This window comes from Nerophis lumbriciformis, linkage group LG04 (genome assembly GCF_033978685.3).
Source record: "Nerophis lumbriciformis linkage group LG04, RoL_Nlum_v2.1, whole genome shotgun sequence".
NCBI lineage: Eukaryota > Metazoa > Chordata > Actinopteri > Syngnathiformes > Syngnathidae > Nerophis > Nerophis lumbriciformis.
This window is the reverse complement of record NC_084551.2, coordinates 24414989-24440157: the sequence shown is the minus strand read 5'-3', so window position 1 is coordinate 24440157 and position 25169 is coordinate 24414989. Positions and strand designations below refer to the sequence as shown.

Here is a 25169-nt window from a genome sequence, read left to right as displayed (position 1 = left end):
GGCATTGACAAGCATAAAAAAAAAATGTGGGCATCTTAAAGTCAAGATCAAGATCAAGATCAAAAGATCAAGATGCTGTTTATTGTCCGTTCTTTAACATGTACAAGACATATAAGAAATTAAATTACATTTTCGGCACAGTCCCACTACAGGACTGCCAACGGATCAGCCACTTACGGCGCTCCTTAACTTATCATTAACTAATAATTAGGGACAAGCGGTAGAAAATGGATGGATGGATAAAAATAACAGCTTCAGAATGCTTGTCAATACGTGACAAATCTCCATGACAACCATCTCCCATGATCGGTCGGCTCTAACCGCAGAAAAATCTGACCCGCTTCCTCTAAAATAAGGTAAAGGACCAAGAGAACACAAAAAAAAGGATGCAACATTATTCTTCTCCTAAGTTCCTTATTATTCAACTTTACGTGACTGAGCAGCAGATATGTGGCGTAAATGTAAGTGACGTAACCAGGAAGCTAGCACGTCCCAATTCATATCGCTGCTGGAGGACTAGCGCCAGGACCCACACTTCATCGACCGCATGGGCAGGGTCCTTGGAAGGATGCAGCCCATGAATTTAAACACAGCTATTGATTGATTGGCTATTGATCAGTCTTGGATGCTCCCCGCCTCCGGTTCTAACACCAGGCCAATCTTGGTTGCACTTCACACATAAACACGGCATCTGGACAGCTCTGCGCCTAAGGAAGACACACTTCCCCTGCTTTGCCACAACTAGAATGGGTGGGCCAGGGCTCCAGCTTCCCCTTGATCCTGCACAAGCTATAGAAAATCCCTTCTAACCCACAGGGTAAAGGATCTAGATGGGAAAACTGGCGGTAACACATTCAAAGACAAGAATAGTTGCTCCTCAGGATGTAAATTCTGCTATGACCTACCGGGTCGATATTCCTCCCTGGCAGCATTGATTTGGACCTCAGTGTCAGCTGCAATCTGTAGTTTCTGATTGACCTCTTCAGCTGTGCACTTAGTGTTGGCGAGAACAGCAATCAGACTCTCATCATCAACCAGTGAGCCCTGCAAATAGAAACACAGTATTTGTGACAGTCAGGAAATTGAAGCCAACATGTGCGTTTAAATGAGCCCGGAGTAGATGTTAGAGGTCAACATTTAATCATCATGCGAGCACAAAAACTGTTCATGTTTCTTTATAATTGCAACGCTCTTTGATTTCGAGTACAAAAATAAAACCCCATCAACAGCAATCACAGTCATACATTGAATCATGCGTTGCTTTTAATCATAATGTTGGGGCAGGAAATGGTCAAAATGGCTTTTCAATTGCTGCCTAATGTTGTCAGAGGCTGGGGGGTAAAGCTCCTTGCCTGGGTGCTAGTCAGTCGGCACAAGAGGTTGTCCTCAAGCTCCTTTATCTTCCTCTTGTTTGATGTAACATCCTCCAAGAGGTTTGTCCTCTCCTTTTCCAGTTCCTGCAAGAAATAAATCACTGATAGTACATATATACATACTGTATAGCGGATGTAAGGATGTAGATGTTGCACGCATGAATGAGCTGTATACCATTAAACAAATCCATTTTATGAATTTTATTTGAGAGTATTCTGTCTTTTTTTAGTAGACGACAATACTGCCTAGTTGCCCTTCCATTATTAGTTGCTTAATGATGGCCATTCATAAATGTTCCATTCTACAGTAGGGAATGATTCATATGGCCGGGTGCATCTCACTTGAGAGGAAGGTGGGGAGGGGTTAATCATTTTGCAATACAGTCTGCTGAAAATTATGAAAAGCGCCACCCTACATAGCAACTGACGCTGTGGTCAAAGTTGGAATTGCCACAAAACACATTTTAATTAAGATATTCAACACTCTACTGCTGTTTGGCAGCTAAAGTGAATAGTGCCCCCCTGCCCCCCCCGCCCTCCTCCCTGTCCCCCACCCAATTTGTCATGTTTCATGTGTCAGGTAAACTGCGACAATTGGGGCCATATGAATCCCCTTCTTACTGTATCTTGGCATCATCGGCCTTTACTTTTACTTTACCAGCTGATGCAACATGAGATTAAACAACAATGCAGCATATACAGCAACTGTCCATAATATATAAATTGGTATAAAAGTACCATCAAAGGATTAATTTTAGTGTGTGCATTGTTTTAAAAGCCAATAAATATACATGTAAACACTAAAGACCTGATCTACTCAGATCCAAATAACACCTGTTAATAGTGTGTACCGTATTTTTCGGACTATAAGTCACAGTTTTTTTCATAGTTTGGCCGGGGGTGCGACTTATACTCAGGAGCAACTTAGTGTGAAATTATTAACACATTAGCGTAAAATATCAAATAGTATTATTTAGCTCATTCACGTAAGAGACTAGACGTATAAAATTTCATGGGATTTAGCGATTAGGAGTGACAGATTGTTTGGTAAACATATAGCATGTTCTATATGTTATAGTTATTTGAATGACTCTTACCATAATGTTACGTTAACATACCAGGCACGTTCTCAGTTGGTTATTTATGCCTCACTTATTCAGCCTGTTGTTCACTATTTTTTATTTATTTTAAATTGCCTTTCAAATGTCTATTCTTGGTGTTGGGTTTTATCAAATAGATTTTCCCCAAAAAATGCGACTTATACTCCAGTGCGACTTATATATGTTTTTTTCCTTCTTTATTATGCATTTTCGGCCGGTGCGACTTATACTCCGGAGCGACTTATACTCCAAAAAATACGGTACTAGTAATTAGTGGGTGTGTTGCGGATTATCTACTCTGAATGTGTGTACAATTGATAATAAGTGCGAAAGTGGTGCTGACTTCCCTATTGCATTTGTTTTATTCAGCCCCTCAAGTTATCCAGGAGTTATAAAATGATAAAATGTTTTTTTTAAAAGAATATATGTATAATAGTTTGATTGATGACAGTCCAAATATGTTGAAATGCACACAGACAGAATTTTCTCTCTCAATCATCTGTCATTACTGCACGACCAGCTTTCTCACTGCCATTTGTGCGTTACTGTACCAGTTAACACGTACATTCCAGATGTGCGAAATGTAGACGCAAAACAGCGGCTGCAGAATATTCTCAGTCTTGATGAATCACATTGTGTGTGCTAAATGATTATTTGTGCAACCTCCTACTACTATTGCGGGTTTTGTGATCATCAGTAAATATTCTGCATATACATGAACAGAGACACGCTAAATTAGGGGTCCCCATTAGGTCGATTGCCGCGGAGGGTGTGCCCAGGGCTGTTGCTACAAATTCTGGGCCTTCTGAAAGAATATCGGTGTGGGCCCCTGTTCTGTCGAATTTGACTACATCCTCAAAAAAAACTGCCAGTAGCTTTGCCGCGCTGTACTTGTCGACATGCTTACTGTTCAGAAGATACAATGAAAGAAACATCATTTAAAATCACTACCTTCTTGTACACGAGGCAGCTGCTTTTTGTTCCAGGCAAATATTTGAAACATTTGTGTTTGTGCGCATGTTAAGTAGCGTTGAGGAGCAGATAACGATGAGGACTAGACATTAACAGAACACCTCTCCACCCCATTCATTGTCACCTTCAATTTTGTTATTTGCCAGTGTTCTTGACGGTGCCTGGTGTAATACACCAATGTTTCCTTTTTTATGATTACCGACTTAAGTCAGAGTATTATTATGTAAATTAGGTATTATTAGTCTTATTCTCATTTCATTGATTTTACATGTTATTACACCTCTGATTGCAAGTACATTTTCAATTAACCACTCAACTAATAGTTAGTTTTACAATTACTTCAATCAAGCACTGATATGCCAAAAAAAACAAAGTGTTCGAGCTCAAGATAAAGTAAAACAAAGAGCGTGTGGAATATTGTTATAAAACAAATGTGAAAAACCACAACAAGCCTCATCTAATCTCAATTAAAGTTTAAATTGGCTTGTTTATTTCACTGTCTCATCAGAAAGCCCAACGTCAGGCCTTTTTGTTAGCAAATTTGCCAAAGAGGTCCTGGAAGTCCAATTGTCGGCTTAGCTGACTAGTTTCAGTTTGCTAAACACCCCAAGTGTAAAAAGTCCCAAATTCTAAATAGTCTCTTTATTTGTTGTTGTCAGCTATCATTACTAATTTAAATTGCTGTAAAAACAAGCAACATATATTTGAATGTGTAACTTTTTTCCATTTGGGCTCTTCAAATATCCCATTTTTAAACATTTTACAAGACCACATTGAACAGCAGATGTCACACTGATTTGCAGGTGTGTAATTTGTTGTGAGTTTATGCACTGTGTTGGTTTTGTTCTTTGAACAAGGTGATGTTCATGCACGGTTCATTTTGTGCACCAGTAATAAAACATGGTAACACTTTAGTATGGGGAACATATTCACCATTAATTAGTTGCTTATTAACATGCAAATTAGTAACATATTGGCTCTTAACAAGTCATTATTAAGTAATTATTAGAGCCTTATTCGGCATGGCCTTATTATAACCCTAACCCTCTAACCCTGGCCATAACCCTCTAACTCTAACCAAATAACTCTAAATTAAGTCTTTGTTACTTAGAATATGTTCCCAATACTAAAGTGTTACCAAAAACACATAACGTTGTCTTGAATTTGAAAAAAACCAACATTTTATTTTTCACTAAAGAAGGGTTCGGTGAATGCGCATATGAAACTGGTGGGGTTCCGTACCTCCAACAAGGTTAAGAACCACTGCTCTATAATCAACTGGCGACTTGACTTGACTAGATGACAGCTAGCGCCTGGCAAAGGTAATGTTACAGACAATAAATGAATGAACAAGTAGGCTAATTGTTTCAACTCTCAGTAGTTTTACTCTATCACCAAAAAGTTTTTGATGTGCAGGGCCCCTGCTGTGCTGCTCCTAATTCTGGCCTCACTATTTGGGGGGTATCCTAATCTGCTGGAGTTCGTTCACGTTCACTTAAAGCAAACGATACCAGTTTACTTTTAAGTAATATAGAATTTTATCACAGCTGTTTATCATTGTTATAGAGGTATGTAGTTAGTCATAGAATTGGCACCCAATGTTATTTAAAAGTATGTGTTTTGAATCAAGAATTGTTTTAAATCAAGAAATATGTAACCGAAGATTCACATCCCTAATTTTATGTACCGTATTTTTCGGAGTATAAGTCGCTCCGGAGTATAAGTCGCACCGGCCGAAAATGCATAATAAAGAAGGAAAAAAACATATATAAGTCGCACTGGAGTATAAGTCGCATTTTTTGGGGAAATGTATTTGATAAAACCCAACACCAAGAATAGACATTTGAAAGGCAATTTAAAATAGTGAACAACAGGCTGAATAAGTGTACTTTATATGACGCATAAATAACCAACTGAGAACGTGCCTGGTATGTTAACGTAACATATTATGGTAAGAGTCATTCAAATAACTATAACATATAGAACATGCTATACGTTTACCAAACAATCTGTCACTCCTAATCGCTAAATCCCATGAAATCTTATACATCTAGTCTCTTACGTGAATGAGCTAAATAATATTGTTTGATATTTTACGGTAATCTGTTAATAATTTCACACATAAATCGCTCCTGAGTATAAGTCGCACCCCTGGCCAAACTATGAAAAAAACTGCGACTATTTGTCCGAAAAATACGGTATATATTTCACCTCAACTTGGTCATTTGATAAGTAGCTCGCCTGCTGAAAAAGGGCACCCGTGCGCTAAATTGATTGCGCACTCTATTGTGCTCATTCAAAAGATGCAATCTTACTAAATAAGTAATAAACCCAATACAACAAATTTACAAAGCATATCATAGAAATGTAATGTTTATGTTAAAATTAGTCACCTGTTTTTCTTTGAGGATGACTCGGCCCAGAAGCTGGTCCTCTAGTCCTCTGATCGTTACAGTGAAGTCAATAATGGAGGTGCGGGCGCTGATCTCAGGTGTGTATGCTGGATTAGGCATCTTGGTGGTTACATACAGTCTGAAGCCCTTCATGACGTCCACCTCTTTGTCCCCAATTTTCACCTGCAGAAAAGCAGATGACATCCACAACAGCATACTACTGCGTCAAAATGTCATAAAAATTTGCAGGCTCAACATTTGCTTGATAAAATGATGTGTGTGTATTTTATATGTAATTAACGGTAATGAAAAATGTGGATTGAAATAAAGTGGACATATGATTAGGGATTGGAATTGAAAACCGGTTCTTGTTCAGAAACGGTTCCCAGTGTATTAATTATTTGTCATTGCCTGTCAATTTTTCAAACGATTCCCTTAACGATTCCTGCAGGCGGGCATGATGTCATTAAGCATACTTGTCAACCTTGAGACCTCCGAATTCGGGAGATTGGGGAGTGGGGGTGGGCGGGCTAGGGGCCGGGGGGCGGGGTTAAGGGGGAGGAGTATATTTATAGCTAGAATTCACTGAAATTAAAGTATTTCTTATATATATATATATATATAATACAAACTGAACTGTACTGTACTTGCTGCTTACTTAAAAAAAATAACACTTACCTTTCACTATTTGAGTAGCCTTTGTTCTGCCATTTGAGTACTGGCGAGCGATCTCTGAATCCGGGAACATATCCTTCACGGATTTGTTGAAAACATCCGCAAATGAGAACGGGATGTTGCTTGCAAGGTTGCCCATAATACTGCGTTGCCGCCGCTTTGTGCTTCTCTGACCGTTCATGAGTGACAACATCCATTCGGCCACCGTGTTATGGGTTATAGATAAACTTATGGATAACGGAGACATATATAATAGTCTCCTTTTCAGGTGAGAGGACGCTAAAGGCAGTGCCTTTAAGGCACGCTCCCAATATTGTTTGTCCGGCTAGAAATTTTGGACATTACTACTTGCCTTAGTTTTGAAGCAATGCATGATGGGAATCTGGATGTTGTGTGTCACTGTATTAACGTGCCGGCTGGTATAAACACATGCTGAGAAATAGCTCCGTGCCTGCCTACTTATATAGATAGGTTATAGATAGACCTATGGATAACGGAGACATATATAATAGTCTCCTTTTCAGGTGAGAGACGGCGCTAAAGGCAGTGCCTTTAAGGCACGCCCACAATATAGTTGTCCGGATGGAAATCGGGAGAAATTCGGGAGAATGGTTGTCCCAGGAGATTTTCGGGAGAGGCACTGAAATTCTGGAGTCTCCCGGAAAATTCGGGAGGGTTGGCAAGTATGTCATTAAGCAATGTGCATAGTGATGTCAGACAGCAACATGGCGCCCAGGCGGCTTGAACATTTCAAACTTTGGCTACATTTTACAAGAAAAGATTGCAACAGAGCTTAGGGAGGGGTATATTTCACATTTGACCCAATACGGTACCGATTACCAGTACCTGAAAATCGATACCGGTACTCAACGGTACTAATTGTTGGTATTTTTGTGTGTGTATACATTGTTTTTAGTAATAAAATCTAATTATTTTTGTTTTATTTTTAATGTATTTATTTACTTCTGTCCATTTGCAATATAATGTTTTATTATTACATTTCTGAGTCAGTTTCTTTGTTGTCATTGAATATTGCAACATTACCTAAGGCACTTTGGCCGAGTCCACTCTCAGTGCTGCCAGAGTGATGTGTATTACGGTTATTGTGACCAAAATTAGCACCGTTATTATAATCGCAATATTGTTTTAAAAAAAGTACTTATACACACACACTTAAAGTTTTATATTGTTTTTGAATAACTTAAATACATATACTGTTATAAAATACACTATTTAGTATTAAGGATGTAACGATATGAAAATTTGTATTACGGTTATTGTGACCAAAATTAACACCATTATTATAATCGCAATATTGATTTTAAAAAAGTACTTATATACACACACACTGTAATTTTTATATTGTTTTTAAATAGCTTAAATACACATATTGTTATAAAATCCACTATTTTGCATGTGTTGTGTTTATGTTTTACTGATAGTGTTTGAGTCCTCGTATTTTATCTGTTTTGATGGCTAAACTTTTTTTTTTTTTTATATTGGTTTGTACTTTAGCAGTTTAAGATGTATTTAATTGAAAAGTATGTTACAAATAAAATGTATTATTGTTCTGGTGGGCTTTCTTCTCTTTGGTTGTACTACTCTTTTCAGCAGAATTGAACGCACCATAAAGGTACCGCCGTTTCGCATTTCTCCGATCGATCATTCTGTGCCATAACAGCACAGTTTGTCTGTTCATTGTGTACAATTGAAAATCTTAGTCGCTCGGACAACAATGTGTTCATTTAAGTTTAGATTGAGGTATGTTGTTTCTAATTGGGGAAGGACAATAATGTATCTTATTTTCATGTTTGCATTTGATATACTGAGCTAGTGCCAGTCAGATGTGAGTTAATCAAAGTTCGATTATCAATCATGGTATGTTCATCAACTTAATTTAAAATTGTAATACTTACCGTCAAAAGTTTTACTGCAGCTTTAATTGTTACCGTTTACAGCTACATCCCTAGTTAGAGCCGGCTAACTCTGCTGCTGGATGGTACGTCACGTCCAACCCAGGTACCATGGCATTGGATTTTACGTGAAGCGGTGCCCGGTAGGACCGGAGGGATTTGGTCGGTGCCAAAAAAGTACAGGATTCGGTGCCCATCCCTAACATCGCAACTTGTAATAATTGCAGGGTTGCTATTTCATCAAAAGGAGGACATAAAAGCAATATGCTGAACATTTGAACACCGAGAATGCAATATCGATGTCACACCGCGGTGAGGGAAGTCTTGTCTTGGTTTTTTCTGTCTTGTGATTTACATGTTTTATTTTGAAAAGCAACTCCTCTTGTTTCAGATCACGGGTCCTTCCTCTTGTGTCACCAGTCTGACGTCATTCCTGACCCTTGATTGTTTCCACCTGTTTCCCATTACCCTCATGTTCTTTATAAGCCCAAGCCTCCCCTTGTTCTGTGCCAGATTGTCTCGAGCTTTCGTGCCTGTCTTGCGTTCCATGTCCCTGTTCATGTCCATGCCTTGCCTTGTCTCACGTCTACGTCCTTGCTCCCAGAATATCCCACGCTGTAATTTTGAATTGACTTTTTTCCTCCCTCAGAGCGACTTTTGTTATCCTACCTTTTTCTACCGCAGTGGTGAGTTATTATTTTTCCTTAAAGATTTTTTCCTCAAAGTTTGTTGAGTGATTTTTTGTTTACATTGATTAGAGTAGTTAAGTTTTATAGTCTTTATTTTCTTCCTCCTGTTTGGAGCGTTTTTTGTTAAAGTTTTTGATAACAGATACGGTGCTAATTATATCGTCCTTATTTTTGTATTCCTCCTTTTTTTGGAGTGATTTTCGGTTTTTCCCTTTTGGAACATTTTGTCAATAGTATTTTTGTAATTCATAGTAATTGAATTTACTCGGCTCTGGAGGCTTAAAGAGTATTTCAAAATAAAAGCTTTATTTGGAATCACCTCTCTGCATCTGAGTCCCTTCCTCCGTCCAAGCCTGACATTACAATCTGGCCAGTATGGACTCAGCAGAGAAAGGACATTTTTCCGCCGCCATACAGGATCAGGAAACACGCCTCTCACGCCAAGAGGGTTTCCAGACGGCTATGGCCGAGCATATGGCCCGACTAACCACCCAGCTGCAGGAGATGGCCATGCGGATTCCGTAATCCGCCGCATCGGCACCCGTACCTGTCCAACCACCGCCTACGTCATTCGCCGGAGCCGGAAGTAAATTGGCACCTCCAGCATCATATTCAGGTGAAACAGGACAAAGCAAATCATTTATGATAGACTGTTCAATTCATTTCGAATTTAATCCTCACGCCTTCCCCACTGAGAGAGCGAAGATTGCTTTTATGATGTCTCACTTGACGGGTAGAGCCAAGGCCTGGGCTTCCGCCGAATGGGGCCGAGGTTCAGCGGTATGCTACTCACTCACGGATTTCCAGACTGCACTACGAATGACATTTGATCCTGTCACCGACAACCGAGAGAAGGCACAGGAGCTGAGCAGACTGAGGCAAGGTCGAGACTCGGTTTGTGATTATGCCATCCGATTCCGCACGCTATCGGCAGAGAGCGGGTGGAACTCCGCTGCTCTTTATGACACTTTTTTGAAAGGACTGGCCGTCCCTATTCAAGATCTACTTGTCCCACTAGACTTACCTGCTGGGTTGGACGCGCTTATTGCGCTCGCCGTCCGTACCGACAACAGACTCACGCAGCTCAGACGACATCGGAGCGCACGAACCTCCACCACGGGAGGAGCGGCACATTACCAGACGCAACACGGACCGGATTTCTACACCACTCCACCTGGGTCGAGTCGTTCCAGCCCCCTGATGGAAGGTGAGGATCCCATGCAGCTGGGGAGAGCGCGGCTGACACAGGAGGAACGCCAAAGACAACAGCTAGAAGGAAGGTGTTTCTACTGCGGGGAACCGGGTCACCTCGTCGCCACCTGTCCAATTAAACGACCCATAGGAGTGAGTCTACCAACTACTTCTACTCCTAATAAGCGTACCCTCACCAGGATTCAGGTAAAACATCACACAGTCACAAACATTGGGGCACTCATTGACTCAGGGGCAGACGAGAGTTTGATGGACTGGTCTTTGGCTGCAAAATTAGGGATCAAAGCTGAACCATTAGCTCGACCAATTAGAGCTAAAGCTCTTGATGGGAAGGAACTGTTTGTAATTACTCATGCCACAGAACTCATCCGCATAAATATTAAAGACCATGAAGAAAAGATTCGCTTATATCTATTCAAAGCCGCCTCACACACTTTGATTTTGGGACTACCTTGGCTTTTTCAACACAACCCCCAGATAGACTGGAGGACAGGTGAAATTAAAGCATGGGGAAAGGACTGTATTAATGACTGTTTTTTAGGCGCTACACACAAAAAAAGTGAAGCGCAACTCAACCTGTTCTCTGCAAACCCCACCACAGAATCAGAGTACCCGGACTTGAAATCCGTACCCCCATGCTACCACCAGCTACAAGAAGTCTTCAGCAAAACCAAAGCCATGTCTCTTCCTCCACACCGTCCATACGACTGCGCCATTGACTTGATCTCAGGATCCAACATACCCAAAGGTCGTCTGTATTCTGTTTCCGGTCCAGAGAGGACGGCCATGAAGGAATACCTCACAGCCTCATTAAAAGCGGGGCTGATCCGTCCTTCCTCATCACCAGCGGGTTCCGGTTTCTTCTTTGTGGGCAAAAAGGATGGATCCTTGAGACCGTGCATCGATTACAGTCCACTCAACGACATCACCATAAAAAAACGGTACCCTCTTCCTCTCATGACATCAGTATTTGACCAAATCCAACAAGCTAAGGTATTTACCAAACTTGATCTACGTAATGCCTATCACCTGATTCGTATAAGGGAGGGGGATGAGTGGAAAACTGGATTTAATACTCCCAGTGGACATTATGAATATCTGGTCATGCCATTCGGACTCACCAATGCACCCGCTGTTTTTCAAACTATGATAAATGATGTACTCAGAGACTTCCTTGATCAATTTGTGTATGTATACCTAGATGACATTTTAATTTATTCACCAGATATTGATACCCACCAAGTGCACGTGACTAGGGTCCTTAAAAGACTACTAGAAAATCAACTATATGTCAAAGCTGAAAAGAGTGAATTTCATGTTAATACTATCTCCTTCTTGGGTTTTATAGTAGCTCCGGGAAAGGTCCAGATGGATCCGGCTAAGATTCAGCAGTTCCTAGGATTTGCTAATTTCTACAGGAGGTTTATTAGAGGTTTTAGCACTATAGCGGCCCCTCTGCATGCTCTCACTTCCACTCAGGTACAATTCCAATGGACTCCAGAAGCTGAAAAGGCATTCCAGAACCTAAAACAGCGTTTCACTTCGGCTCCTATTCTCACCATGCCAGACCCGCAACGCCAATTTGTGGTGGAGGTGGACGCCTCCAACGAAGGAGTCGGAGCCATCTTATCACAACGATCTGAGAAGGATGGCAAGATGCATCCCTGTGCCTTCCTATCTAAACGTCTGTCCAAGGCAGAGAAGAACTATGATGTCGGCAACCGTGAGTTGTTGGCGGTCAAACTCGCCCTTGAAGAATGGAGACACTGGCTTGAGGGGGCCGATCTTCCGTTCATTGTCTGGACAGACCATAAAAATCTAGAATACATAAAGAAGGCTAAAAGACTCAACTCTCGCCAGGCCAGGTGGGCACTTTTTTTTAACCGTTTCTCTTTCGCTCTCTCTTACAGGCCGGGGTCTCAAAACGTCAAGCCAGACATCCTGTCTCGACGCTTCGACCCCGAGCTTGTTGCCAAGGAACCAGAAACTATCCTTCCACTGTCCCGTGTGGTTGGAGTGGTTACCTGGCAAATAGAAGATGAGGTGAAGCAGGCAAATGGTGGAACCCCGCCACCTAGTGGGTGCCCAGGTAATCGCTTGTTTGTTCCGACTGGGTTGCGCTCACAGGTGATCCATTGGGCTCACACCTCCCCGCTTTCATGCCACCCGGGAGTGCGGAGAACGATGTTCGCCATCTCTCGGCGATTTTGGTGGCCATCCATGGAACCGGAGGTTCGGGAGTATGTGGAGGCATGTTCGGTCTGCGCTCGGAACAAGACATCATCCGGGTCCCGTATGGGTTTGATGCAGCCCCTACCTATTCCCTCCAGACCGTGGTCCGACATCTCCATGGACTTCGTCACGGGGCTCCCGGTCTCTCAAGGTAACACCACTATCCTAACTGTGGTGGACCGTTTCACCAAAATGGTGAGATTCATTGCTTTGCCTAAGTTGCCCTCCGCCAAGGAGACGGCAGAAATCATGATGGACAATGTTTTCAAGATTCACGGCTTCCCGAAAGACATTGTCTCTGACCGGGGGCCCCAGTTTGTATCACGGTTTTGGAGGGATTTCTGCAGACTCATCGGAGCTAAGGCCAGCCTGACCTCAGGCTATCACCCGGAGGCCAACGGCCAGACCGAACGCCTCAACCAGATACTGGAAACCAACCTCCGGTGCCTGGTGTCCCAGAATCCCTCTACATGGAGTAAACACCTGGTCTGGGTTGAGTATGCTCACAATGCACTACCTACATCTTCCACAGGGTTCTCTCCGTTTAAAACCGCTTATGGTTTCCAACCTCCAGTCTTTCCAGACAATGAGCCGGAAGTATCGGTCCCCTCGGCGCATGCCCTGGTCCGACGCTGCCGACGCATCTGGGCAGCAGCTCGTCAGGTGCTGATCCGACAAAGAGACCGGATGAAGAAGACAGCGGATCGTAAAAGGAAACCCGCTCCTGCATATCAGCCAGGGCATAGAGTATGGCTCTCGATCAAAGACATGCGACTCAAAGTACCATCCAAGAAACTTGCACCACGATTCATAGGTCCATACTCTATCACCAAAGTCATCGGACCCTCTGCTGTACGACTCCGTCTGCCCCGATCCCTGCGTGTATACCCAACCTTCCACGTCAGCCGAGTGAAACCCGTCAAATTAAGCCCGCTGAGCGTTTTTTGTTAAAGTTTTTGATAACATATACGGTGCTAATTATATCGTCCTTATTTTTGTATTCCTCCTTTTTTTGGAGTGATTTTCGGTTTTTCCCTTTTGGAACATTTTGTCAATAGTATTTTTGTAATTCATAGTAATTGAATTTACTCGGCTCTGGAGGCTTAAAGAGTATTTCAAAATAAAAGCTTTATTTGGAATCACCTCTCTGCATCTGAGTCCCTTCCTCCGTCCAAGCCTGACAATCGATAAATGGATATTGCATTTTGAACCGCTCCGATCACATCCCAGCAGCAGTAACGTAGAAATAGAAATGAATGCCTTCTCATTTAGATGAGCATGACGAGAGACCGATTCTGACTGGTTCCGAGGCGAGAAGTAATAGCTCTTGTTCTCGTCTACGGTACTCCTTTCCTTTCACCGCGGCAGGGAAGTGTACACTCAGTCCAAGATAGGCGAATGTCACCGAGCAGTGACTAAGTTTGTGGTCACAGCACCCGTTTGCCACAGTAGACACTCCTGATTTTCGATAGGTGAATGTTCAGTTGGAGTTAGAGAAAAGTTGCATGTAATTTCCATTACACAGGTGAAACTCAAACAATTTGAATATTGTGTAAAAGTCCAGACATGTCAGCAATTCAACTTCGAATGTAACACTAATATCCATCCATTTTCTACCGCTTGTTGATATTAAATCATTGCATGTAAAGTGAGGTATTGTATGTCAGTCCTTTATTATCATTTTCACGATTATAGCTTACAGTTTTTGAAAATCTACATTTTCAGAGATTTTCATAAGCTGTAAGCCATAATAATTAAAATTATATCAAGGCTTGAAATATCTTAAGTTGCATGTTATGAGCCAATATCATATATTAGTTTCACCTTGTAAATGTAAACAAACCTTTGCACAGTATTCAAATGTTTTGAGTTTCACCAATATAATTTGAAAGGAGATGACAAAAATTCTTAAACATTTTGAAAATGTTACTAAATGTTACATTCTTGTGTCATTTCCACGTATGCTTTATTTTGTTAAACTTTACGGAATAATATTGTTTTCTTATATTTATTTAAAATAAGTTATTTCTTTCTATGCTGTATCTCTTAAGACCTCACTGTTGCTTTGTAAGGCATGTTGCGTGTCGTCTTTTTGTCTAAACTTAACAAAATTGATGCTAATCCACCTTTTTGCGCTCTTTTTTCCAAAAAAGGAATCGGTTAAAGAACCGAATCATTAAGCAGAACCAAAAATGAAATCGGAATCAGAAAAATCGGATCAAATCCCATCTCTACCTATGATGATTTTAATCTATATCTATAGTCTAATAATATGTATTGCTTATACTTGTGTGCAAATTTTGCATACATTAATTTTGCATCACTTTTGTAAACCGTTTTTTGAGTCTGTCTGCAAGATGTTCGATTCTGCAGGCGTTTCAAGATTGAAAATTAAACCACGCCCCAACCTCTTTAGAAGTATCAGAATGCATTTTTTGAAAATGTACACTGTTTAACTATATACCTTGAAGTAGTCACCAACATTTTTTTTTCTGACACGGTAAAATGTGAATTCTATAAACATTATATACATTGACCTGGTCACAACATTAGGTACACCTGCACACGCACCGAGCAATTCAGAGAGTGCATATAAAAAGTTGCTTTTACCAGCAATTATGTCACTACATGCTGTATGTCAGTGTTCTTATGCTCATACCGAGATTAGATAAACATAATGCTTTATCCTAACTTTGTTGTGGGTTTTCTCATAGCCTGACTGAGAGCTTTACTTGGGGCCTGATCTACTAACGGGTACTATTAGTGGGCGTGGTGAGTGTGATCTACTACGACTGTGTGCAAATGAGAAATGGTGCAGACCGTCTTATTTAAATTAGGTTTTTGCGTGTACTAAACAGGGCTTCACCAAAGAGGCACTCAATCATTTACTGCATAATTATGTTATCATGCTCCTACCTGTGGAGTTTTGCTATGTTTTCAAATAAGTAACACACATGGACAACTTTTCTATGGGCATTTTAGAAGAAGTCCTGCAATGTATCTACATTGAAACTACTTTTTTATTTTATTTTTTGCACATGAAGGTGCATGAATGGGAGAGGCTGCGGCATTGACTGCGTATGTGAAAGAAATATGCAAAAAAAAAAGGATATTGGGAGAATTTTTTTTCACATAGGAGATACGTTATTAATAATCATGTATTCTTTATAAAAAAAACACCAGCAGACAAAAAAACGTGTCAATTAAATGTGTTTTAATCAGCCCCATAAGTCACCCAACAGCTGTACAATTATAAAATAATATTGCTGTATAGACAACATGTCTGATATTTGAATTTTTGACAGTCCATATATGTTGACAAGCATATGCAGGACAAAGCTGCTGTGCAATATCCTCCTTTCTCACAGCCTTGTGTGTAACTGTTTGCGCATACTTTTCAGACGTGCTGAATAAAGACGTAAAATAGCGTTCGCAGTTGAGTTGTATTCTTGATGAATTGAACAGCACATGCAAAACAATTATATTTGCAACGCCAATATTGCGGGCGTTCTGATGATCAGCATATGTTTTGCATATTCATGAAGAAGCTCAATAAAGAGATGTGATTCCTTATGCACACATTTAGTAGATGAGTTTTGCGTGTGGTATCAAGTTTGCATGTGTTTTAACACATGCAAATATTTTAGTAGATCAGGCCCATAATTTCTAAAATGCATCCACCTCACTATGATGTCACAACGTAGTCAGACTGCCAAACACCACAAACAGAGGCATCCAAAACTGTGAAAGCTCGCGGCATGCATGAACCTTATGATTTTATACGTTTGCATTGTTTACCACAAGTATCCAACATTGTAACAACATGTATAAGTCAGAAAATACGAAATTCATTATGGGTCCCTTTAACCATTTCTGGTTTTGTGGTTATCATCACACTTTTCCCTATTTGCAATTACTAGTACCATTCTGTGAGGGCACCACAAAAGTCACACAAAGCAGAGCAAACCATTTTTTTCAGAAAATATTGATTTGGCTTCAAATATTTGGGGAACAAATGTAACATTAGAGTTTCTAGTGTGACTATTTTTTCACTGACAATAAATTAACTCCCTACATAAGTTCTTGTGAGTATCAAACTATACTAATATCTGACCATGCTCCCCTTTTATTGAAGCTGAATTTGCCTGAATCAAGGACAATTAGAAGAAATTGGAGGTTTAACTCTCTATTATTAGCAGATGAAAATTTTGTACTTTTTTTATCAGAACAAATCTCTCTATTTTTGGAAATAAACATGACCACAGATGTTTCAGTTGCAACTGTTTGGGAGGCCCTTAAGGCTTACTTAAGAGGGCAGATAATATATTTTATGGCTAATAAGAGAAAGAACTCTGAAGCAAAACAACTAAGTCTGGACAAGCAAATAGCTGAAATTGATAAAATATATGCACAATTCCCATCTCCTGACTTATATAAAGAGTGTATGAAACTTAAAGCAGAGTATGACCTTATTTCATCGTTTTTCATTGAAAACCTTCTGCTCAGGAATAGGAGTGTTCTGTATGAACATGGTGAGAAGGCAGGGGAAATTCTGTCCAGACAATTGAAGGGGGTAAGAGCTAAACAAATTATCAATGGGGTGCTTTCTCAGGATGGTAGGGTCACTACAGACCAACAGGAAATAAATAATATTTTTAAAGATTACTATTGTAAACTGTATGTGTCCAACAGTCCCTCCAATCCCAATGACATACAGGACTTCTTTAAGGATCTACGTATCCCATCCTTGCCACCAGATCAGGTCTTAAATCTAGATAAGCCAGTAACACAACAAGAAATATTGGAGGCCATTAAGTCTCTGCAAACTAAAAAATCACCTGGTTTGGATGGTCTGCCGTGTGAATTTTATGTGAAATTCTCTACACAGTTAGCTCCTATTTTGGCAGCCATGTATTCAGAATCACTAGTAGCGGGATTTCTTCCAACCACCCTAAATCAGGCATGCATAACATTACTGGCAAAAAAGAGCAAGGACCCCTTAGACTGCGGATCCTATAGACCCATATCTTTGTTAAACACAGACTATAAAATATTGGCCAAAGTATTAGCTTACCGTTTGGAAAACATTTTACCCAGTTTAATATCCCCAGACCAGACAGGTTTTGTTAAGCATAGACGCTCCTTTTTTAATACCCGACGCCTGTTTAACATAATGTACACTCCTTGTCAAGCTGCTTCAGAATGTCTTCTCTCCATGGATGCAGAGAAGGCATTCGATAGAGTAGAATGGGACTACCTCTTTGAAACGCTGGCAAAATTCGGATTTGGGGAAACATTCATCACATGGATAAAACTGTTATATTCCAGCCCTTCTGCTATGATTCTGACTAATAATTTGTATTCAAGTCCTTTTGATTTACACCGTGGAACTCGCCAGGGATGCCCCCTCAGTCCCCTTCTTTTTGTCCTGGCTATCGAACCCCTAGCTTTAGCCATTAGATCTAATCACTCTATAATGGGCATACATAGAGGAAACATAGAACATAAATTGTCCCTTTATGCTGACGATCTTCTCCTTTATGTGTCCAACGCAGAATCTGCAATTCCATTAATTCTTAGCCTGTTACAACAGTTTGGTGAAATCTCCGGTTATAAATTGAATTTAAATAAAAGTGAGCTACTGCCCTTGAATATGGACGTCTCAATACTAGAAAACATTGGGTTGCCCTTTAAGATCACTACAGACAGTTTTAATTACCTTGGAATTACTATTACAAAGAATTTTAAAGACCTCTTCAGGCAAAACTTTGGGAAGTTGTTTACACAAACCAAGCAAGATCTGGCTAATTGGACTCCCCTTTTCATTTCACTTATAGGCAGAGTCAACGCAATTAAGATGACTGTGCTTCCAAAATATTTGTATCTGTTTCAATGCTTACCTGTATTTATCCCTGGTACATTTTTCAAAAAATTAGACTCAATAATCTCATCTTATATTTGGAACGGCAAACAGCCACGTCTGCGCAAGGAGTTTTTACAAAGAGCAAAACATGATGGAGGTATGGCCCTTCCAAATTTCTGTATGTATTACTGGGCCACCAACTTGCATTGCATGTCATACTGGACATATTACCATCTACATAAGGAAAGTCCTACATGGGTGAAGCTGGAGACACATTCTAGTGGTTCTGCTTCTTTAGCAGCCCTAATGGGTGCAGCTTTGCCTCTATCAGTGAAGACAATTAATATTAATCCTGTAGTATGTGGGCTTTGTACCGAGGATGTCGTTGTGGCTTGTGCAGCCCTTTGAGACACTTGTGATTTAGGGCTATATAAATAAAGATTGATTGATTGATTGATAGTAAGTCACTCGCTCAAAATATACTGTCAATTTCGAAAACATTTTAACCTGCAAGGAATGAGCCTTTTCAGTCCAGTAGCATCAAATCACTGCTTTCCACCTTCAACACTTGACACAGCTTTTAATATGTGGCATCAAAGGGGTTTGAAATGCTTCAATGATCTTTTTATAGACAATATATTCGCCTCTTTTATGGAGTTGTCCAAGAAATTTAATCTACCCAGTTCCCATATATTTAGATATTTCCAGATAAGGGATTATGTTAAAACAGTTCTTCCGCAGTTCCCTAACAAACCCTCTAAATCAACCACAGATGAAATTATGTCTTTAAATCCAATAAAGAAGAGGGCAATCTCACATATACTTAATTTACTCTCAGTATTAGAATGCACTTCCATGCTAAGAATCAGAACAGCATGGGAACAAGACCTCCAAACATCAATAGATGACGTAACCTGGGCAAAAATTGAGAAAAGGGTTCACTCATCTTCAATGTGCGCACGACACTCACTGGTCCAATTTAAAGTGATACACCGGGTGCACTTCTCAAAAGCAAAATTAGCAAAACTATTTCCCCATATTAACCCATAATATGGGGCTCTGAAAACAAGTTTTTTAAAGTGTGGAGACCTTTTTTTACTTTTTTTGACCAATCTTCTACACAAGTGCAGGAAGAGCCCTAGATATGTACCTAGATATGGCCTTGTCATGCTGCGTCTACATTATGTTTCAGTTTTCAATTACTGTGTTTTAAGTGCCTTGTACTGAACTTTATCTATTTATCTATTTTTTATTTTTTTACTCTGGGTACTTTTGTACTCTTACTTTTGTTTTTTGTTTTTGTTTTGAGTGACAGCAGGGGTAGGGGATGAAGAGGGTTTGAATATGTTGTCAATGTGAATGTGAAATCAATAAAAAGAACTATGAAAGAGTTTCTAGTGTATTTGACTCCAAAGTAACCATGTATTTATGTATCATAGCCAGCCACAAATGCACTTAAAATTATACAACCGCCATCATAAATCACATTTATTTGCTTAATGTATGGTCACACTTTCCATGAATGATGATTGCTTGTATTTACTGGTAGTGTTGAACTATTTAGGTGTCGGTTCATTGCAAACTACTGTGAGATAACACAACAAAAATGAGGAGGGTTTGTTTGTAGCCTAAAAGTATAGAGATCTACAGTTTTTACAATTAAAGCACATAACTAGAAAATAACTACACATGCAGACAGAAAACCACCCAGGTGAACTTAATGGACTTCAGTATAGAAGATAACAACCGATATAGAATAAAACACTGTCACATTTGTCATGACAGTCATGCTTCTCCAGGCCACTAGTCTAAATTAACAATTAAACTGTCCAGCAGGATGAAGGTGTCCTGTTTGCAGCTGCTCAAAGGCATGTTGTGTGCATGTACATTCAATAAGTGTGTGCATGTGAGTGCTCTAAACAGCATTTAATTATTCATGGAAGTATAACTTCTAATTATCCACCTGCCTGTTTGTCCCTGGAGCCGTCGGTCACAGACACCTTTCCATCCTAGTCGAGCCAGGATATTAATAGAAATAAAGACTTTTTATGAAAGGATGGAAGGGGAGGGCACAAGCAAGCACAGACACCATTAATCGTGTATTTAATTAGCTCACTAAGAGATTAATGGCTAAAAGTGTTTGCTAGATTTCATGCAGTCTTTCCTTTTGCTCCTTAAGCAGCGAGTCTGTTGTATGGTGTATTCAATATGTGCATGGCATGTTAGTATTGTGTGCGTAACCGGAGAGTCATGTTGCATTGAATAAAAAAGATCAGCCAAAGCCAGAGATGTAATAATGAGAGAGAATTGGCTGCAAGCAGACATTTGCATTGAAAGTCTCACAGTGGTATGGACAGGTTTCTGGAGGTGAACCTATGTTTGAGGAATTGCGAGGAAAACATTCATCAATCTATCACTGAAATAAACAGGAGAGTAATTCAAGATTAAGGTTTTCTAAACAAAGAAAGGTCAACTCTGTTTTTGTAATGCAGACATTTGAGTGAGTGTGTCAAATGTTTTTAGAAACCAATTTATTTATCCCACAAAACCGTTTGGCCTCTTTTATTGTCATGCATTGTTTTTTTTGTATTTCATGCAATGAATAAAATACACTTTCAAAACACGCTTTATAATTATCATTGTGAAGAGAAAATGCTACAACATGAGACTCAATCACACCATGTTTTGTAGCTCTCCAAAATGTGAATCTAACACCAGTAGGGCTTTAAAGGAAATTGGACAGCAAATATATTGAGACGTACAGTAAAATATTGGATTATTTACTAGATATCTGTGTTGGTATAATTGGCCACTGATGTTAAACCATTAGATGGATAAGAAAACTAAGAAAAATAATCTGTTGCAGCTTAAAAAAAAACAGCCAAGGTCACTGTTTTTACTGGCAAGGTAAATACTGTACCTATGACAATAAAACCAGGCCACATTGGTTGATTCCAGTTCTTACCTTGTAAGTAGATCCTGTTTTAATGAAGTTTTTCTCGAGAACGTTATCGAGAGCAGGGTCCAATTCCTCCCCTACATCCTCAATCAACAGGGGACGCCCTAGAGACAAACTGTCCTCCAGGTGGTTCTTGAAGTACTTGTGATTCAATGAAGTGATCTAAGAAGATGAGGACATATTAAGTAAATACATCACCATTTCACCTGAGCAGTACCCCTTGGTACAAAGGCTGACCTCAGTCTGCACAAATATATCTTTTTGAGATAAGCTGCCTTTTCCTTTTTTTGATAACAATGTTAATTTAATGAGGCCTCACTGTGTCTATGTTGAACCTTTACTTAAACAAATAATGTATTAAAACCCCGTCATAGAAAATATTCTAAATATCCCAATACCAACATGAAGACAATATCATCAAGACTTATGACGTGATCTACTAAAATCAAAATACCCTATGCTAAACGACATCTGCAAACTATAAAATTGTGTGTACTATTAGTGGCCGTGTTGCTGGTGATCAACTAAGACTGTGTGTACACTTGATAACTAGTGCAGATCGCCTTATTTAAATGAGAATGTTGCGTATACTACGCGGCTTTCACCATGGAAACACTCATTTACTGCACCTTCATGTTATCATGTTCCTACCTGTGGCGTTTTGCCATATTTTGAAACATGCAGCAGACATGTACCACTTTTTTCTGGGCATTTTAGAAGTAGTACTGAAGTGCAATCTACAACGGAACGCACTTTTTTAAAGTGCTGAAGGTGCGCCATGGGAAATGCTGGCACGAACTGCGAGTGTGAAGTTTTAGTCTTGATAAATGACACTGCATGTGCTAAATAACATCTTTGCATTTTCTCCTCCCAGTATTGAGGGCGTTCTGATAATCAGCATATATTATGCACAGTCGTGAAGACAGACACGGTAAATGGATTGCACTCCTTATTTTGCTCATTTAAGAGACACAATCCTCTGCGTTCAAGCTTAGTGAATCAGCTTTGCGCGTGCCATCAAGTTTGTATATGTTCTAATACATGCAAACCTTTAGTAGATCAGGCCCTTAATATGATTAAATTTCAGTTACAGCTTTTGGAACAAAACAACAACTGAACAAAAGTGGATGAAAATCATTAGTGTTTTGGTCATCTGTCATGCAACATAGAATGCAACTTCTTCCAGTACACACTTCACCAACATGATGACTAAATGTGCTGAAAGCCAATAACTTTTGCATTTTTTCTTGATTACTGTAATTTCCGGACTATCAGCTGCTACTTTTTTCCTACACTTTGCACCCTGAGTCTTATAAAATGGTGCAGATAATTTATGGATTTTTTTTTGCTAATGACCATAATTATTTTGCACTCAATAGTTTTCATTAAACCCAAACAGAGAACTGACATGGTGTGTTATTGTTTGTGCAACTGTGCCCTCGTTTGGAGGAGTTTGCTTACTTCATTCATCATTACCAATAGCTGATATGCTATAACATTTACGTGTGTTTCTGTTTGTATTAATAATTTACAATGGCATTATTTTTGTCTTGTTTCAGTTTCACAAATTACTCTACTAATTTCACCAAAACGTCACAGTGGAGTTATTGAGTCTGTTAAGCTGACTAGAGCGCTAGCTTCCGCAGCTAGTGGGTCCATGGCGATGACTTCTGTTTTGTTTGACAAGCCGTTTTACTGTTGTGTTACAGACACCGTTTGGTAACAATTAAGGTATGTAAATAAACAAACACAAAATATTTCTGTGGAAATATCTCATTTCACAACGTATATATCTGCGGCTTATAGTCCGGTGCGGCTCATATATAGAAAAAATATATTTTACTTTAGTTGGTGTGGATTATATATATATATATATATATATATATATATATATATGTGGATTATATATATATATATATATATATATATATATATATATATATATATATATATATATATATATATATATATATATAATCCATATATATCAGGGCTGTGAATCTTTGGGTGTCCCACGATTCGATTCAATATCGATTCTTGGGGTCACGATTCGATTCAAAACCGTTTTTTTTTTTTTTTCAATTCAACACGATTCTCGATTCAAAAACGATTTTTTTCACGATTCAAAACAATTCTCTATTCATTCAATACATAGGATTTCAGCAGGATCTACCCCAGTCTGCTGACATGCAAGCAGAGTAGTAGATTTTTGTAAAAAGCTTTTATAATTGTAAAGGACAATGTTTTATGCACTGATTGCAATAATGTAAACTTGTTTTAACTATTAAATGAACCAAAAATATGACTTATTTTATCTTTGTGAAAATATTGGACACAGTGTGTTGTCAAGCTTATGAGATGCGATGCAAGTGTAAGCCACTGTGACACTATTGTTCTTTTTATTTTTATTTTTATAAATGTCTAATGATAATGTCAAAGAGGGATTTTTAATCACTGCTATGTTGAAATTGTAACTGATATTGATACTATGTTGATACTATTTATTTTTGTTTCACTACTTTTGGTTTGTTCTGTGTCGTGTTTGTGTCTCCGCTCAATTGCTCTGTTTATTGCAGTTCTGAGTGTTGCTGGGTCGGGTTTGGTTTTGGATAGGATTGCATTGTTATGGTATTGCTGTGTATTTTTTTGTTGGATTGATTAATTAAAAAAAAAAAATAAATAAAAAATAAATTTTTAAATAAATAAATAAAATAAAAAAATCGATTTTTTAAAACTGAGAATCGATTCTGAATCGCACAACGTGAGAATCGCGATTCGAATTCGAATCGATTTTTTCCCACACCCCTAATATATATATATCCTGTATAGTCCAGAAAATATGTTAATATGAATACTTTTTTTTTACATTTTTCAACACCTGCAACCAACAATACTGGGTATTAAATTTAATTACATGAAATTACGATAATTTAGTTTTCATTGGCTACGATACTAAATCAGCATTCTCACTTTTAGGAATTTTTTAGCCCCCGCAGAGACATTTGCCATCGTTATTTTTCATAAAGGAATTACACCCATAGACTGCACATCAAATTCTGAATGAGAGGGGCAGGGAATTACATTGGGGTAGGACGTGATAATTCATAATAAAGGAGTGGTTCTTTTTTCCCCAAGTACCAGCTCAGAAAACGCTTGGCTCTTTCTTCAATTAACACTATAATGATCAACATTAAAATACAGTAACATAGTAGGCCTAACTTTTCAATAAAAATAAAAGAAAGGTTTTATCTAACAAACCTACTCAGTGACCTAGTAGTTAGAGTGTCCGTCCTGAGATCAGTAGGTTGGGAGATCAAACCCCGGCCGAATCATACCAAAGACTATAAAAATGGGACCCATTACCTCCCTGCTTGGTACTCAGCATCAAGAGTTGGAATTGGGGGTTAAATCATCAAAATGATTCCCGGGTGCGGCCACCGCTGCTGCCCACTGCTCCCCTCACCTCCCAGGGGGTGATCAAGGGTGATGGGTCAAATGCAGAGAATAATTTCGCCACACCTAGTGTGTGTGTGTGACAATCATTGGTACTTTAACTTTTAACTTTATATTTAATGTTTTCTGCCACTTTAACATTCCACAAAGTTTGAACAGTAATACTGAATGACAACATCCATAGACAGTAAATTTGTGTTTGAATATCGCAAAATAAAACGCTGTACTTTAATCAAGTCACTCTTTGGCATACCGCTAGATGGAGCCCACGTACCACTAGTGATACACGTACCACAGTTTGAAGATGACTATTATAGATAATGCAAACAGATTAC

The 25169-nt window shown here is 39.2% G+C and overlaps 1 protein-coding gene across 1 annotated transcript in view; it reads right to left on the bottom strand.

The window, feature by feature from the left end:
• The window catches only part of dnah5 (dynein, axonemal, heavy chain 5), a 231485-nt gene that overhangs the window by 54901 nt on the left and 151415 nt on the right, over nt 1-25169 (bottom strand). Inside the window, exons 72-75 of the mRNA XM_061951064.1 lie at nt 21388-21543; nt 5839-6021; nt 1353-1457; nt 906-1044 (exon numbers count right to left, since the gene is read on the bottom strand). Coding sequence (XP_061807048.1) covers nt 906-1044; nt 1353-1457; nt 5839-6021; nt 21388-21543 — 583 coding nt within the window. The remainder of the gene's footprint in view (nt 1-905; nt 1045-1352; nt 1458-5838; nt 6022-21387; nt 21544-25169) is intronic.